Source organism: Bactrocera latifrons, unplaced genomic scaffold (assembly GCF_001853355.1).
Source record: "Bactrocera latifrons isolate USDA-ARS-PBARC rearing strain unplaced genomic scaffold, ASM185335v1 scaffold_171, whole genome shotgun sequence".
NCBI lineage: Eukaryota > Metazoa > Arthropoda > Insecta > Diptera > Tephritidae > Bactrocera > Bactrocera latifrons.
In genome coordinates, this window is record NW_017535197.1 from 88,282 (window position 1) to 105,834 (window position 17,553).

Below are 17,553 nucleotides of genomic sequence, written 5' to 3' on the forward strand. Positions count from 1 at the left end.
TATTTTTCTTATCAAGCACTACGCACTTTATTTTCTTAATACACATTTTTCATATCACAAGACACAATTTAATCTAAATCAGCGCCATTTTTCTAACTATCCGATCGGATTGAACGGTTGTCCTGGGTATGGCCTCGCGCCCACAAATGCATATGGTTGCGGATTGACCACACGTGCTATATCGCTAAAGGTGCGTCCAGTGCGACGATTATTGCCACGCCTATCACGTCCATATTGATCGTAGCCATATTGCCTATGCCCACTGTAAGCGCCGCCGTAGTAGCCATAATCAGTGCCATAATAGCCGCTAACCCCTTGCTGATAACCCTTAATGGCCTTCGCGAGGGGCCATGAGTAACCGGAACAAATTTCCGCAAYATTCGCCAAAAGTATAAACAACACTGTAAACAACAGCAGCTTCATCTTTATTTTGTATTTTATTTATTTTTTGATTAGTGCTTAAGTGTAGCAACCGGCTGGATGTAGTACTTTTCAAGATCAAAGCAGCTTCTCGACTATCAACTAGCGTAGAATGTCACAGCTTATTTATATGGGTATTAAGGAGTTGACGCTGTGCAGCACTAATCAATGATGCGGTTTAAATCTGATTGTTCGAACCGTTAATGCAATTATTTATTATTATTTTTTCTTATTGCGCTTCACTTTCAACGTGTACTGTGGAGATGCAGAAATTGTTTATAAATTTTTATGAAAAATTCACTATAAGCACATTTCTTGCCGTATTTGGTTAGTGCTGCTTGTTCTCGTCTCGGGATCCACACAAACTATATTGGCGCACACCTAGGCATATGAGCTATAGACATTTCCATATGCGCGCGAACCGACACACATACCTAGTTGCATATACATACATACATACATACAGTACGCACAGCAACTGTATATATGTACATACATATGTGTATGTAAGTTTGCCACTTCACTTAATGGACAGCTCCTCTCTCTCCCTCCTCTTTTCCTCTTTTTTATTATTCAAATGTTTGCTTATGGCACTTGGCCAATTGCTGCCTGACCACAGCCCAGTCAATGTGCCTGCAAAGCCATCTACCAAAGTGCGGAAGGTAAAAAAAATCACCGACGTGGTACGCGCAGTCACCGCTACGAGCATTGTAGATGCGCCTCATTAACTGTATGTCTCTGAATCTCACAATTGAAATAATTCTGTACTTCACAGACATAATTACAAATGTAGCCGTAGAATTTATCATCGGGATGCCGGCTATCGACACATTCCATAATATGTATTCTGATCACATGAGCCATCACAGCTATTTTACGACGGTGGTACRAGTCCACGTTTATTACTCTTCAAGCGAAAGAATCAAAATAAAAACACCGCTCTAGGCTCTTATGGCTTTGAACTTCTTGCCGAGCACATACAAACATACATACATTGGTAGGTGCGAAAAAAGTCGTTGCGCTTGCGCTCTAACTCAATCGAACTGAAGCGTGAGCGCGCTACCAACAGCTGGCAGCCCTTTCGAACGGGCTTGCGTGTTTATTTATATATGTACATATATACTGTACTTAACTAAATTTTTCTCAAATCTGCGCTTTAAAAAAGTATTACGGCAAAGGTAACGCGAAGCAGGCAGCGTCTGATGACTATGATGTTTGTATGTATGTATGTATGTGTGAATGATTTGTGAATTTTTAGCATGTCTTTGCGCGTTTGCGAAGAGTTTATTGACATGAACATAGTCATTGTTCAGCCAGCTCACGCCATGGTGGGCAACTTAGGTATATAAATATATAGCATATATTTATGCCGGCTGTGTTGATTCCAGAAGGCAAACTTATTCATAAACAATGCACCTGCCACTAAAAATCTGAGAGAAATGTATGTAGTTATTGTGTAGGATATATGTATGTATAATATATGCATATGTATAAAAWYAGATATATATGTACATATATAGATATATTATACGTTCACATACATACAATATGCAATTAAAAAGCGCATACGCGCATTTACGCAATGAATTTACGAATAGAATCTCAATTACATACCTACATATATGGTCAACAAGAAATTATCTCTTTAAATAAAGATGCATATAAAGTGCAACTACAGTGAAACGTATTTAAAATGAGTAATTTTAGCTTATATTAGTACTTCAAACTTTACTGAACGCCCGGTGAACATCCTTATTATAAACAACTCAGTAGCCAATCGCCATTTTTGTTGTATTGTGTCATCCCTACCATCCCTTGAAATCTAAACTTCAGGTAGCTGAAACAAAATTTGGAGACACTATAATATATATGTATGTATAGTTTCGTCGAAAAAGTCTTTTCGTATTTTGTCAATAGATGTCGTTACTCTGGTCGACTTATCGTTGAAAAAATGAATGAAAATATGGAAAAGATTGACCAGGACCATCATAAAAGCAGCCAAGGATCTGAATAATCATTATCAAACGGTTTTAAACCATTTAAAAAAGACTGGATGCAAAAAGGCGTTCGATATTTGAGTACCACATGAATTGTGTGTAAAAAATTTAATGGATCCAATTAACATCTGCGATTCTTTGCTGAAACAAGAGACGAAAAGTGAACCAAATACAATAATAATTTGCGAAAGACATTACGGTCCAAGCGTGGTGAAACTCAAGAAATGGTCGCGAAGCCAGTATTGACGCCTCTAAAGGTTATGCTGAGTGTTTGGGGGTATTGGAAAGKAATCATCCACTATGTGCTGCTCCAGCCTGGTCGAACGATTGATTCTACATTTTACTGTCAACAACTGATGAGGTTGAAGCAAGCAATCAAAARAATGTACCAGAACTGATCAACAGATAGGGCTTCGTCTTCCATCAGGACAACGCTAGACCATACACAGCTTTGTTGACTTAGCAAAAACTGGAAGAGTTTGGCTGGAAAGTTTTGATGCATCCACCATATAGCCTTGACCTTGCACCATCGGACTACCATTTGTTTCGGTCAATGCAGAACTACCTTAATGGAGTAAAGTTGGCTGTAAGAGAAGCCTGTGAAAATTACTTKTCGCAGTTTTCCGCCGAAGAACCAGAAGAGTTTTACACTGATGGAATAATGTCTCTAGCGAAAAAATGACAAAAAGTGGTCGACCAGAATGATATATATTTGTTTCGTTAAAGTTCATCATAAATATAAAAAAAAAAATAAGTTGAAGTTTGATTAGAAATACGAAAATTCTTTTTCGACTACCCAATATAAAATGGATCAGCCTGTGTCTGTATATGCGCCAACTTGTCTCTCAGTTTCTGAAATATTTACTAATAATTATTTTGATGTGACAAAAGATCACAGCACAGATGTCACCAATAATCATAATGTGTTTTGGCGCCAAAAATGTAAATTAAAAAGTCTTACTATTTTTTGCCCATGATAGTATATTAGACCGGCACCTATACACATCCGCCTTACGAAATGGAGGAAGGAACACCTTTATTATTAATCACAACATTCAATCATATATCAAAATGAAATATGCAAAAATACAAAAAAAATCCTTACATGAAGATTAAGCAGGGTTTTTCCTGTTATTGAGTAGTTTTGTGGAATGTGTCATTTAGTTCATTTTAAACTTCTGAGAGAAAACGGAACGTCAAGCCCGCYTATTACCTATATAGCAGTTTATGTCATCATTAAGAAATCACGACTTTTAAGTGAAGTTAAAAGCATGCATRAACAGATTGCTACATATCGTCACCTGAAATGCAAAATAACGTAACAAMATTTTCGGAAATTTACAGTGGCATGAATGAAACACGAAATARMATGGAACATGAAAGAAACAAAATTTTAATATTGGTTAAAACTGATTTATATCTGACCGCAGAACCTCAAAATACTGAACATATGTAAGATTATGTATGCAATTTGAAGTAGTGAAGCGTAATCAATAAGACAATTTCGAATTTTTTGATGATACCTTATTTTGCATTTCAGGTGACGATATGTAAATATTTATTATATCGATTATACTATTAAAGTGCTCAATCAACCGTTAAATGAACGAAGCCATTACACGCTCACACCACAAGCAGTGAGAGTATAAAAAGAATTATTCCTCTCAGAATCAATATATGGATGTGTATAATTTCTGAGACTCAACTCTAACCACGGACACATTCATCTCGGATTTTTAAATCAAATGAATTCATACRTGCCATACACTCGTGGTAGAGAAGTAAATGTTTCACTTATAAATAAGGAAATAAGCTGCTTTCCCAAACTATGCCATTACATAAATAACATTTTCCAAAGAAGAACTGTATGGTAGTAAAGTTTTGTGAAGCTTTTGAACATTTTTACTAAAATTTTTATRTAAATATGTATAGACAAACATAGTTTGTTATAGCTTTGCCCTTATCTTGAAGGTATATTAATGTGAAAATATATTGCAACCGGTTTTGAGTGACAGGCTGAAATGTCTCTTTTGGCCGGTGACTTATTATGATAGTGTTGATTTTGTAAACAAAAAATATCAAAGATTTCATAATTCGCAATTCTTAGCACTCACTCATCGACTCCATATCAGTCGAACAGTTCGATACGGAGCGTAGATGCATGCACAGCATCTCGCGTTTAATAGTGAAATGAAAAATTTATAAAAAATGTTATTTCAATATTTAATATTTTTGCTTTTTGTGCTTATGCAAAATTACTGCAGTAACGGTTTAATAGAACCAATTGTAGAGCATGCCAAAAGAACTGATGGTGCTCAAAGACGTTATCGCCGTGCGGCAGTACCACAACTTATTGTGCGCAGCCAAGCCGATGACTTTACGAACGCCGACGAAATAATAATCTTTGRCCACACACTTCAAGGCAGAATCATATCATCTCAACAACTCTATGGCCTTCCACATAATCAAAATTATCAGCAACATTCCCAAGCTAATAGTTTGCAAAAGCCACGAGGCAATCAGCAAGCTCACAATTCAAGAGAACTGAATATGAATGGACACTACAATAGCAACAATAATTTGTACGATAATAACAATAGTTTCAATGGGAAAAATATGAAGCATGAAAAAAACAAAATATTACAAGAACATAGTGGCCAAATTGGCATTATGCTTMATAATAATCGCAATAACGGCAATTTTAAACATCATAACTCTTATCTAGAGATTGTTTATAATAATGGAGACACTCACAAGCCCAGTAATACAGTATCGATGTACAGACCAGCAGTAAGAGTGGACGCAATGCATATACCAACAACCACATCTATAACGCCGGCTTATGTTACACAGCCACAAAATCACGTACTTAATCCACAAAATTGTAAACCCAACAACAATTTACTAACAGAGATCATTGAAAATCCGGTACCAACCACAATCAAAGCACAATCATCAAGCAAATATAATAGAAGTCAATTTAGAAGAGATATTCCCAACAACCCATTTCTCAATAAGCACATGTCTCAAAATGAGTTTATGCAAAACCCATTTTTAGCAAATTCGCAAACTAATGGGAATTCACAACCTTATTTAAATAATCAATCAACACAAAATACTATGGCTCCGACGCCCACTCCTCAGAATCCATACATGTCAAATCCGTTTCTGCAAAATACTAAAATGCCAAATCTTTCAGGCCAGTCGCAGTCAACACAACATCCAGCAACACATCTTATGCAGCCACAAATTGAAACTTCTTCGCAGAATTCCGTTAATTTAATGCATGTTCAAAAGCCTGTGCTTATCTCATCGACACCACCAAGCACAGTCACAAAAATKAGCGCGGAATTAAGTCGACTTATTCAAAATAAAGCAGTCATATTTCCAGATTCGATATATCTCACACAAAGCACTCCGAGCTCACAGCACATGCTAGACATCAGACGTTAGTTATACGTTATAAGTATAAGAAATAAAGACATTATCAAAAATTTTATACTTAAATATAATACTCAATAATTAAAGCAAATGATAAAATTTGGTACCCTTTACATTTATTTACGTGACGTGAAACTCACGATGAACTCGTAGACCAAACTTATAGTCATAATAGGATCGGTTAGGATAGGATTATCATAGTCACAGCTGATTAGGTAGTAAGGAAAAGCCGGTTTTAAAGCGTGATCCATTTCGAAGTTCCCTACTTTWTAAAGAAAAATACGGAAAATTCATATTTAATAGGAATATTTATTATCATTCGAAAGAACTCTTTGCCATTTATTTTTGAAGATTATCTCTTTCAAATGTTTCCCGCGGCTACGCCTTTTGGTCCAAGGCCTGAATCGAAGCAGGATTGTCCGCATAGACTTTAGACTTTACTTATCCCTACAGGAAACGGTGTGATATCACACGATCTTCGTAAACAATCCACCGGCACAAAACGTTAAATTAACTGCTCTCAATAAATACATTGATTGATGCGATGTTCGGAAAGTGACACCGTCTTGTTGAAACCAAATGTTGCCGAGATCACGAGCTTTTATTRCAAGTCTCAAATAGTCGCTCATCATGGCGCAWTAACGGTCTCCATTGACGGTTACAAATCATTGACCCAGAAATGGGCCTCAACGCTGAACAAAATTTGGCTCGAAAACGTCGAATCATCTTGGAACATTTCAAGAGAACATAGGGCGAAGCAATGTCACTTGGGAAGGTCGAGCAACTTAAGCTCTTGCACCAGCTGTATTTTATACGCTTTCAATTTAAGATCTCGACGTAAAATGCGCCAAGTCTTTCCATATGTCAGATGGAGTTGCTGGAAACGTCGCCGAATGAACGATTTGTAAACATTGTTCAGGCGCAAGTTTTTCCTTGCTTTACTTAGATCATTAGAAGTATACTTTTAGGTTGGACTGCGATATCATTTCCACCGATCTAGGGTATTTAGCAAGAGCCTTACCCCAGAGAGTTAAATTCTTTCACAGAACTTGCAGAACCACTCGTTGAAATCGGATATCTTTCAACAAAAATCATACAAAAACAACAAAACGGTTCTTGAAGCATCGACTGACCGCTAAGKGGGGGCTTATATCCCGTTAGCTTCAATTTGCTACGTAACATTAAGTTTAACAACACAAATAGCACTTAATAAACATGAAGTCCTTTACAACAACTGTTTGGTATTAATATTATAAATATATCCATTAAATCTAAAAATTATTTATTTATCACTATTAACACAGACTTAAATTAATATACACACACTTATAAGAGGGTAACGGCAAGCATATTTTAATTTTCATTAGTAACCATAATGGCGATATCCTTTAGGGTGATAACCACCATTAATTTCCACCGAAACATCAGGAGCAGTATTTGGRTAACCTCTATGATCGTAATAAGGACGTTGAGGGCGGTATCCTTGTGGGTAAGGTCCATGTGGGTATGGTCCTTGCGATGGATAAGAATTTTGCTCGACATACGGAACATTCTGATTTTGATAATAACCGTTTGGTTGAGCACCACCGCCATAATAGTGATGATCATGATGATGCAGATGGTAACTGTCTTGATGATTGGGGTAACCTGATGGATAATTCGTATACGGATCCAATACATTCAATAAGGCGTCAGCAATTTTATCCAACGTCGGTCGYGTCGAAACCATTGTCATTATAGTACAACCGAAAATAAATGTTAATATTAACTTCATTTTGGGGAAGGTTAAAGTATAATATTGGAATTGAAAACTTCGAAAACGTCCGGCTTCAATGCTCTGAAAAACAAAACTGAACGATTTGCTTTGACCGATCGTTTATATAAATACTTAAGTGCATATTCATGGGCGGGGTGGTCCAAACAGTATTTGCTTCCATCGTTATCTTAAAAGTGAACCACTTGTGATTTAAAATTGTGCAATGASCGATATTCTTTGTGCCAAATGATATCCCTTTTAACCGTTAAATCCCACTTTTACTATTAGAATAAAGGAAGAAAAGGTGTATCATCACTCTTAGTTAAGAGTACAAATCGAATTATAACAGTCAAAACCTCAATAAAATTTTGCAAAAAGACGTGTTTTTGAACCACCTCTTCAATATGAATACTAGTGTGTGGGAAAACCCAAAATAAGCAGACTTTTTACTGATAACGTTCAGATCTGTTTATTTAATAATAAACTTTTGTACAAGGACATTTGCTTATAAACAAAAATAAAGCAATCGTTCATCAATTCCATATCAGTCTTAGCTTAAACACTTTGAACAGTGAAATGAAATATTTATAAAAAATATTATTTGAATATTCAATATTTCAACTTATTGAGCTTACAAAAATTGACTGTTGGAACGGTACTCGTATAATAGTGCGGAAAAAGCTCATTTTAAGGGTAGATAATTGAATACTGTCCTGCACACTATCGAGTTGAGGAAGTCGTTGATTACGCTAGGTTAGTCTGTTAAGCCTCATGAGCCACGCACAGACCAGTTTTGGTCTCTTGCAATACCTGATGGAGTTGAGTTTCTAAGTCAATGAGGAGGATACCTTTAGAATACCTTCGCTTGACAGAATCTATAGCCGCACTATCGATACCTCTTCCAGTGCATCGTACAGTGGGGACCCCAGATGCTTACAGCGTAGTCTTGACAATGGGGGACAAGTAAACAAGAGATACTTAATTGTTTCCYTGGTGCCTTGCTCTACACATATCTAGTTAGTATTCCGATAATGTTCCTACAGTCTCTTCTATCGAGTGTCAATAGGAATTTTRTGTATTTCCGATCTACCGTTTTAAATATGACTTTTGCAGTTTTGCACCCAGGTAGCTCTTTTCATCGGGTTCTGAGTGTAATGTAGTGAGGAAGCCATAAGGCTTTAAAAATTCGCTGTAAGGACCTTCCTAAATATTGAGGAAGATTTCAATAACTTTTTGCCGGATATAGTTGTAGCAGCTCTCGACCGTTTTGGGGCCTCAAACATCTTATTTGCAGGAGTCTGAATGAATGTATGGATGAATAGGGTTAGCGTACGTGCTCGCCAAAATGTGAGGAAGAGCAACCAACCCCGGGTGATTGCCTATGCAGGCGATGTAGCACTTACGARTTGACGCAAAGTTACCTCAACGGCGTAAGCAATTAGCTACCGGATGTTGCATCGCCTTTAACCCAAATAAAACGGATATCGTTTTATTTACTAGGAAATACAAGATCCTAGAGACACCCCCGTGGGAAAGATCCGTTTGCAATCTGCAGATACAAAGAAGTATTTGGGGCTCGTCCCAGATAGGAAGCCTTCATGAAAACCTGAGATCGGGGAGAGAGCAAAGAAAACAACCATTACCTTATACTGTTGCAGAAGAACCATTCTAAGCCGTTTAAGGCCTTTGTATGGTGGAGGGTCCTGAAAGCACCACTCTAACTATGACACCTAATGCCTTTTTGCATATTGTGTTAATAGATATCGACGGAAGGTTTGTGGACGCGAAAGTTGCTATCAGACKCAGATAATTTGGATTTTTAAAAGTTTACATATCTGAGCATTCAGAAATCCTCACACGTCTCTGCCTACGTACCCGCAAGCGCTTTGATGTTCCCCCTCTTGTCGTGTGTTTTAATACTACTACTATTTTATTGACCGAGTGTTAACTTTCATACATATGTGTTTGCAGATCCACTGCGCGTCACCAGATTAACAGACCTTCATCAAGCCTAATTAATTTTAATTTTTTTTTTTTTTTTTTTTATTGACTTGCAACTACTTTATTGTTTTCTGATTTTCTCTTTCATTTCCATCATTGTTTGATTGAACAATCACGGGTAAAGAGAACGCGCCATCAGAATGTGAAGTTAAATGTTTTTTTTCTGTTTTTTGTTCTTTTTGGTGGTGTGTTTTATGTTTTCCTCATCGATTTAGCATATGCAATATAATTTGCATATATCTTTGGAGTTTKTCSGACTGTCCATCCSTTTGACCGTCTGTATATGAATCAGTTTTTGAGATATCGATTTCAAAATTTTAACCCTTCATTTTCTCACCAARAAGCTGTGCCTTTGTCAGAATGCCGATATYGGACCATTATAGTATAAAGTCATCATACAAACTTAACTATCGCAATGAAGTGCTTGTATGGAAACCTTTTTCATTTTACGAGATACCTTCAGCAAATTTGGTATCGGTTTTTGTCCAAGGCAACGGTGTACTCTCCGAAGAATTTCTTTAGATCAAGTAACTATCTTCTTCTTCTTTATTGGTCAGACACCCCTTACGTGGTTATAGTCGAGTTTATAAMAGGCGCCAACTAAAGATTCCAAGTATAGCCAGGTCCTTCTCCACTGGTCTTTCCAATGGATTGGAKGCCTTCCTCTTCCTCTGCTTCCCCCGACGTGTTGGCAGGATAATTCCTTACGCAATCACCGAAAGTGAAAATACGTGTTTTAGTTAAAAGCTTAACTTTGAACTTGGACGAAGAAAAAAAAATTGGATTTTTGGCAGACATTTATGTACAAAAAAAATTAAAATTTCGCGACATTGTTTTTCTAATAGTTTTAATCGGAAAAAATCCTTCGTCCAAGTCTTTAAGAATTAATCAACTTCTAAACACCGTTTCGAGAGCCTAGCTAGCCTCGAGCGCACAAGATCTCAAGGCTGTATCTCCGAAACTATAACTCGGATCAACTTGAAAATTTAGGATAATATTCTAGTGGTCTAGAATTTAATAAAACAATAAAAAAATCGATTTTTTTAAACCCATGTAACCCCTTTATAAAAGTCTGTAAATCCGAGTGAAAAAATTAATATTAATTGAAATTTTCAATAAGAATTCGAAGAGAAAATATAAATTCCATGGGTAGGTATGCTCACTTTCTATATATTAAGCAATAGTTATATATTAAACTATTGGCGCTTAATTAATTTACACAAATGTACACATAAGTATGTATGTACATATACTTATACATGAATACAATTGTATCCAAGTTAATTCAGAGCAATATTTCCCAATCTCTCATTATTTCTAAATAGCATTACATGACATAAATTTGCAATTATGTACAAACATACAATAATTTTTTAAGAACAGCTCCAGGATCCTTGGACGGCTGCGCAGCTGTACATGTACTAAGTAAAATACAAAGGAATAACTATTGTGTACTTATGTACTTATGTGTATGTACATTAGGCTGGGTCAAGAAAAATATTTTTTTTCGCTTGATACTCTAAAAATAGTTTATTAGACACCTCTAAGAAAGACTCTCTAAATATGAGCTCCTAAGTGTAACGTTAAGGTCCTCCGCCTTACAATTATCTATATATATTCATACTTGAATACCTCTTTCTTAGAGGTATCTATTAACCAGTTCTTCAAAATACCAAACGAAAGTAGCTATATTTTTGACCCGCTCTAATGTTCATGCATATTTATACATATTTATATATAGTACATATATATAATGTACATATACATATGTACATAGGTCTCTACCTATTTTTGACAGTTTTTCTTTCTTCCGATGTCGGCAACTAGTGTCCGTGCAAGCACAGTTTGGGAATCAAGCAGGAATAAGGAAGCCAACAGCCAATAAGAATTGCCACAGCTGCCTTAGGTAGAAAAATTTGTTGAAAGACAATTGCTGAAAGATGTTATATGCATTGTTTCTGTATTAAAAAAAATTTTGTAGYGCATCTAAAAGGCAATAGTTTTCATGAATCAAAGAAAGACACAACCATTGCATTTAAAAAAATACATACATATACTATACATGTCATGTGCATGCATTTGTAACTAAGTGCGTAAGTTTTTAATTATTCCGAAAAAAGAAGGTGCCTTTTAAGATAAAATTTACAAGAATAAAGCCAGATTATTTTTCAACGTATATCTTTATTTAAAAAATTTGGAACACAAGGCCTCAACTACATAACTAGTAAGCGTAAATAAATTGTTAAAATTGATTTAGAAGTAATATGTTCAAAATGAGTTGAACCAAAAAAAAAACAAAAAACGCTATGAGAACCATATGCAACAAATTTGAATATTATAACAAAAATGGCTTTTTGGAGTTTCTTTATTAAAATTTACATAGTTCTGATAGAATAAGTTTACAAAGTTAAATTGCTTTTGCTATGGCAATGGAAATGCGTAGGTTAGTCCTTTGCGTATGTTGCTTAAGTTAGGTGTAGAATTCCGTCAGTCCTCATTATTGTAGTGAGCCATATGGTCACGTGCAGGCTTAGCTGTGCAACTAAATGACTACATAAAATATAATTTCTGAAATATGTTTAAATAATAAAATGAAATGTCATTATGCGTTTTTTTACTATGACAGCGCAAAAATGCCTTACGCTCAGATTTTTTTGTTTTGATTGCATAATAAAATTATAACGAAATACAAACTACAAACTGCAAATGCAATATGTTTATCAAATGTTTAGTTTCATTATTAAAATAACTTAAAAGACAAAACAAAAATATATAAACTAATTTAATATCGATGTTGCTTAAAACTAAAATTATTATGTGTGAGGTTGCTAATGTTTTATATATATAATGCAGTTGACGTTTATTAAATGCTCGGTATGTCATGATTTGGGTTGATTACTGGTAATTATGAAATGAGTAAGTCTTCAACTAAGTTAGCTAAATATATATTTTTACGAACTATTAGATTCATCAAGTTTTATGCTAATATTTAGGTCTAAAATGTTCTCAAAGAGTTCTTCAGTGGTAAGTAGTGGGACTTTGGCAACTTCATGGAATATTTTGTGTGAATATTTACTACGTATTGTCTTTACTTTAGGTTTGCGATGCAATGTAGCATTTAAAACGGGTACAATTTCAGCGAAATCTGTCAACAAATATCCAGTATAGTATTCCAGCGTCAATGTCCAGGGGTTTGTATCGCCATCTAAGCGCAAAGCCATGAACAAAGCTGCACAAGCAAGTTTTGAATCGCTAAATTGAATAGTTGCATAATCCATTAGTGACAATTCTAAAATATAACGTGCTAATGTGAGCGTTGGCATTGAAACTTTGGCGCAACGGGCGTAACGTCGTAAAAATCGATATGACAACGGTATGCCAAGATCATAATTTATAGTTCGAAGTGTCGTCATTTCCATACGTATTAATTCATTATGTTTATACGCGCCGTCACATATATAAAGAAAATCCTCGATTAAGGGCGGTGTTCGCTCATCGAATTTGCATGCGATAAAAAGTGCAGATGCACCAAGCAATTGCAGTACATCCTTATTGATAATAACGCGACATAAGAAGAGATCCACAATTTTTACCGCCAAATAGAGTGTTTCATGATTCAATTCGAAAGTCTCTTGCACTTCGACCATCCAGTCAACTAATAATGTRCGCATCCATTTGGTCAAATGTATTTGTTTTTCCATATAATCTGTTACAGGAAACTCTTCCTCCCGTGATTTCATATAATTAAATATATCCATGGCATAGTGGGATACTTGAAAGATATCATTCCAGTTAGCCTTGTCAAAATCTTCAACGCCTTCCGGCACCGATGTAGGCGGCGGTTTATCACCAATTTCTTTATCAGGTGTACCTTCAATTTTCTTYTTCTCTTGTAATAGTAATGCCGAACGCCGTTTTGCAGCCTCGAAATTACCAGATAAACGAATTGACTCGGAACTGGAAATGTCTTCCAGTGCCGACATGTACAAGCTTTCTTCAGTTTTATTGAATTCATTCGAAATTCTTCGTACTGGCTTATTGGGCAGAGATGATTTTATTGGCACTGTGGCTAATACTGGAGAGGAAGGCAGTTTCGCAGGCAATCTTAGTGTTGGCGGTGATGGTATTGGTTCAATCTTCGGTTTAGSCTTTGCATAATTATCTACCACCAATTTGGCAATCGTTGATTTGGAAATGGTAGCATTTCGRGTACTCGCCCTGGTTGCCATTTTCTTTTGCGAAATATTACGTTCACACAAGTCCACATTTCCGATAATGTTTTGCGTTTCTTTAAGCACTTGCGCATGTGTCCCAGTAATATGCATTTCCTTTCTCTTTGTCAAATTTTGGTTTGGTTTCAAATTTTCTTCAGTATGCAATTTACTTGTCGTCATTGTTGTTAATTTTACGTTGTTTGTGAGATTACCAAGCGCTGATCGCTTAACTTTTTCGTTTTTAGCCGGACTATGTTCGGCTTTACGTTTGCCGCGCGTCTGGATCACATCAACATTTTGATCCTGGACATTGATTGTGCCTCGCCTATTAAGTGTTTTCCGTGGCTGAGGTAACAATGAGTTCATAGTTGTCGTTACAGCTTGTTTAGAAACTGCACGGGTATTCTTTGTTGGCGCCATTTTTAATAATAATGCGTGCAATTTTCGTCCTTTAATCTGCGTCTCAATTTACACTATCTCTAGGTCACTGCGGTTGTTTTCGTCTCTAATCATTCATTTAGCGTGCTCTAATTTTGGCTTTTAACTTCCTATAAAAAACAAAATTATATCCTACTTAAAGAATTGATATACAAAATATTCACTTACCAAACAATATTTTAATTTCAAAAACACCTGGACAGAAATTATGCCGCTCTACGCTTAACGGCGTTCGCAAAGACACAAATGAGCATCTTTGCTGCACGTTACAATGTTAGCTGTGGTTAATTAACGAAGGGTTGCATTTCGAACTTACGTCAACATAAGGCAATATTTAATTGTTTGTATTTAGTTTTCGAAACCAATTATTTTTAACTTTCATATTTATATAGCATAAATTATAGAATAAATAATATATTAAACGCAAATCATTCTTGTTTTAAACAAAATTTGCTTGTTAAATAATGTCAGTTCACACACGAACTCTTTTGTCAGCCAAGAGGGTTTTTGTAGGCGAAAGAACCGTGCTTCTCGTGTTCGGGTGGCACGGTTTGTATTTTTGTGAGCAATGTGCTGAACACAATGCTCGTGACAGACTGCAAACGACATCTGTAAAATATTAAAATACACACGTTCTTAAGGACAGAATTATTTTGACAGCTACACGATTGCAGGCCGACAGTTGTCGTTCTCGCTAACTTCAATATTTTCTTATATTTGCCAACGACAGTAGGAAGACATGAGAGTTGACAGTAGAGAGTTGAAGAGTGGTGATGGCACTAATATGTAAAATTATTCAAAGCTCTAGCAAACCTGACGTTATTTTACAAATAAAAGCATAAAATAGCTCTGTTACATCATTTATAATAACAATTGATAATTTAAAAGAAATAAATTTAACTATTTACTTGTTTTTTTTTTTTTAATTTCACTTTGAAAAATATATTAAAATTTCATTGAAGTGCAAGGCCACAACGAAATTGTGTACATGAAAAATGGACAGCTGTGTTGTCTTGTGTACATGCTGGCCATTGTTATGTTGCTGTCTTCTCACAAATATTCACGTAGATGGTCCACAACGCCATTTTCAGTTCACGGTCGTGCTGCTGCAGTCTGTCGCGAGCATTGTGTTCAGCACATAAAGTGGCTAAAGTACTGGAATGCTAGCACTGTGTTTAGCAATTTATTGCTAATGTGTTTAGCAATTTAATAATAATAATATTTTATGCCATTCGTTGCTAGCAATTTGGTTATTTGACAGATCGGTTTTCATTTCCTTGAGCATTTTGAAGAGGCAATATGTCCATGCCTGGCTTGCACTTTGTTTAGATTGCAACACATGAGTTTGTTGCCCAACCACTGCGGTCAGCAGCAGTAATCCAAGGCTTGCCTACGTCGCAAGCAACTGAGTTGGCCCATGCTGATTCGGCTTGCCGGATATAACAGCTAATATTAACGCGCCCAGTTCTTAGGTTACATCCATTCAAATATATATTTATTATTCGACATTTGATTAAATTTTTAATTTAGCAGTTTTTTAATATTCCAAGGTGTTGATGGCTTGAAAACCATATAAACCCATATCACCATAATTTTACAATCTGTATGCATACATAACACAGTACAACAGCTAATCTGGGGGGTGAGAAATTCCAAGTCAGGGTGATGGTACTAGGTCAGTACAGTAAAACCCTCAAAGGGTTTGACGTTTGTATGTATCAGTTTTTTTTTATGACCTCTTAAATTTTTTCCTTATCTTGTTGTTTTTTCGCTTAGTTGTAACATTTTGGCAAAAACCTAGTTTAACATAACTCACATAAAGTGGTTCGCACCACTTGTCGGATTTTGCCGAAACAAATTTAGAAAAATTAAGAATTACAATTTCTATTTGTTTTTATGCAAAAAAGTGTAATTTATCGCCTTTTTTTATATAAATTTTCCCCAATAACTCCAGACTTCTGGCCATAAACTACTAAAAAAATAAAGTAAACATTTTTATAATTTTTTATTTTTATTTTATTTATTCATTTTTATTTACCCACCAGACARTAATCCCAAAAATGTTCCACAGTGTAATTAATGATTACTTAAGCCTATTTGTTGAAGGACAGGCTGACATTTGCGTACAACTGATATTTATAATAAGAAATGGAGAAACAGGAAAGTATCTTCAGATGATTGTAATCTGAAGTTTAGAATGTAAGCCTTTGTTGCTATAACGGCAGAAAACATTCCTGAAGTAATTTCGAGGAATGGTGTCGAGTTGACAGTCCTTGGTGTGATAAAAATCGGTTCCGTTTCCTAAATCTGCCTGTCGTTGGTGATAACCTCASCCCGTTAATTCCTACATAACAATTWAAAAAAAAATCCRCCCCAATTAACTCTTTTACTTTAGAAACATTCTATTAATCTGCTTTAAATTGTGAATGAGACAACTAAACCATTTTTTTCTTTTTCATAAATGTAAATTTATTTGTATTTTCCAGTGTTCTCTATATTACAAAGTCTCTCAATGGATTTTTATTACTTTTTTTTATAAGAAAAGAGAAAAAAATGCCTCTTCATTTGCGAGTACCGCTCTTTAATGCTGTATGCATTTATGCACTTACATTAACATGGTAAACAACTGAACTGTTGTGGCAAACACCTACTTTCATAGGTACGTACATATCTACTTAGAATATTTTTTTAAGATCCAATCTACGTAAGTATAAAAACTATTATAATATAAATAATTCCTAATGCTAAAATTTTCAAAAGAAATCGTAAAATGGGCGAGGCTTATATCTAAACTTGGCCTTGTATTACATACATATAATTATGAATTTTTGAATATACAATACAATGGTCATATAAGAAAACGATTCAAATATTTCAAATGAAATGGTAACGTGCTGAGTATACATATTTGTGGTACAAATTCATAGGTGCTTAATTATAATTAAAATAAAATGTTGATTGTACATTTCATAAACTAATATATGTATGTATGTATAAACACGTTTTCCATATGTACACTTCATATTTTCATTTATTGTATTGTCAACCGAAATTACCAAAAGCTACTAAGTTATAACTGTGGAATATTTAAACTTATTTAGATCACATCACCATTTCATTTGCACCCGTAGTTTAATGCGCCTAATTCCTAATATCCAATTCGACATTTATAATTGTTGTTTATTAAATATTTATTATATACCATAAATTCGATAACTGATGAGTCTTGAAAAAGAGTCGATGATATTAAATTTTTAATAAATTGGTTTTATGCACATATTGTGTT

At 35.2% G+C, this 17,553-nt stretch overlaps 3 protein-coding genes across 3 annotated transcripts; 1 reads left to right on the forward strand and 2 right to left on the reverse strand.

Annotated features, from left to right (window-relative positions):
- On the reverse strand, positions 1-881 carry LOC108966915. The gene has a single exon (XM_018930064.1). The coding sequence runs from the start codon at positions 421-423 to the stop codon at positions 97-99; it is 327 nt and encodes a 108-aa protein (XP_018785609.1). The 5' UTR covers positions 424-881; the 3' UTR covers positions 1-96.
- Positions 882-4,534: 3,653 nt separating this feature from the next.
- LOC108966913 (GATA zinc finger domain-containing protein 14-like) lies at positions 4,535-5,938 on the forward strand. Its single transcript, XM_018930062.1, has 2 exons — positions 4,535-5,478; positions 5,509-5,938. Exons 1-2 carry the CDS (start codon positions 4,626-4,628, stop codon positions 5,868-5,870), a joined length of 1,215 nt encoding a protein of 404 aa, XP_018785607.1. The 5' UTR covers positions 4,535-4,625; the 3' UTR covers positions 5,871-5,938.
- Positions 5,939-11,962: 6,024 nt separating this feature from the next.
- Positions 11,963-14,532, reverse strand: LOC108966897 (G2/mitotic-specific cyclin-B3). The gene is made up of 2 exons (XM_018930038.1): positions 14,436-14,532; positions 11,963-14,377 (listed from the first exon to the last, which is right to left on the reverse strand). The coding sequence occupies exon 2, from the start codon at positions 14,247-14,249 to the stop codon at positions 12,567-12,569; it is 1,683 nt and encodes a 560-aa protein (XP_018785583.1). The 5' UTR covers positions 14,250-14,377; positions 14,436-14,532; the 3' UTR covers positions 11,963-12,566.
- Positions 14,533-17,553: the final 3,021 nt, after the last annotated feature.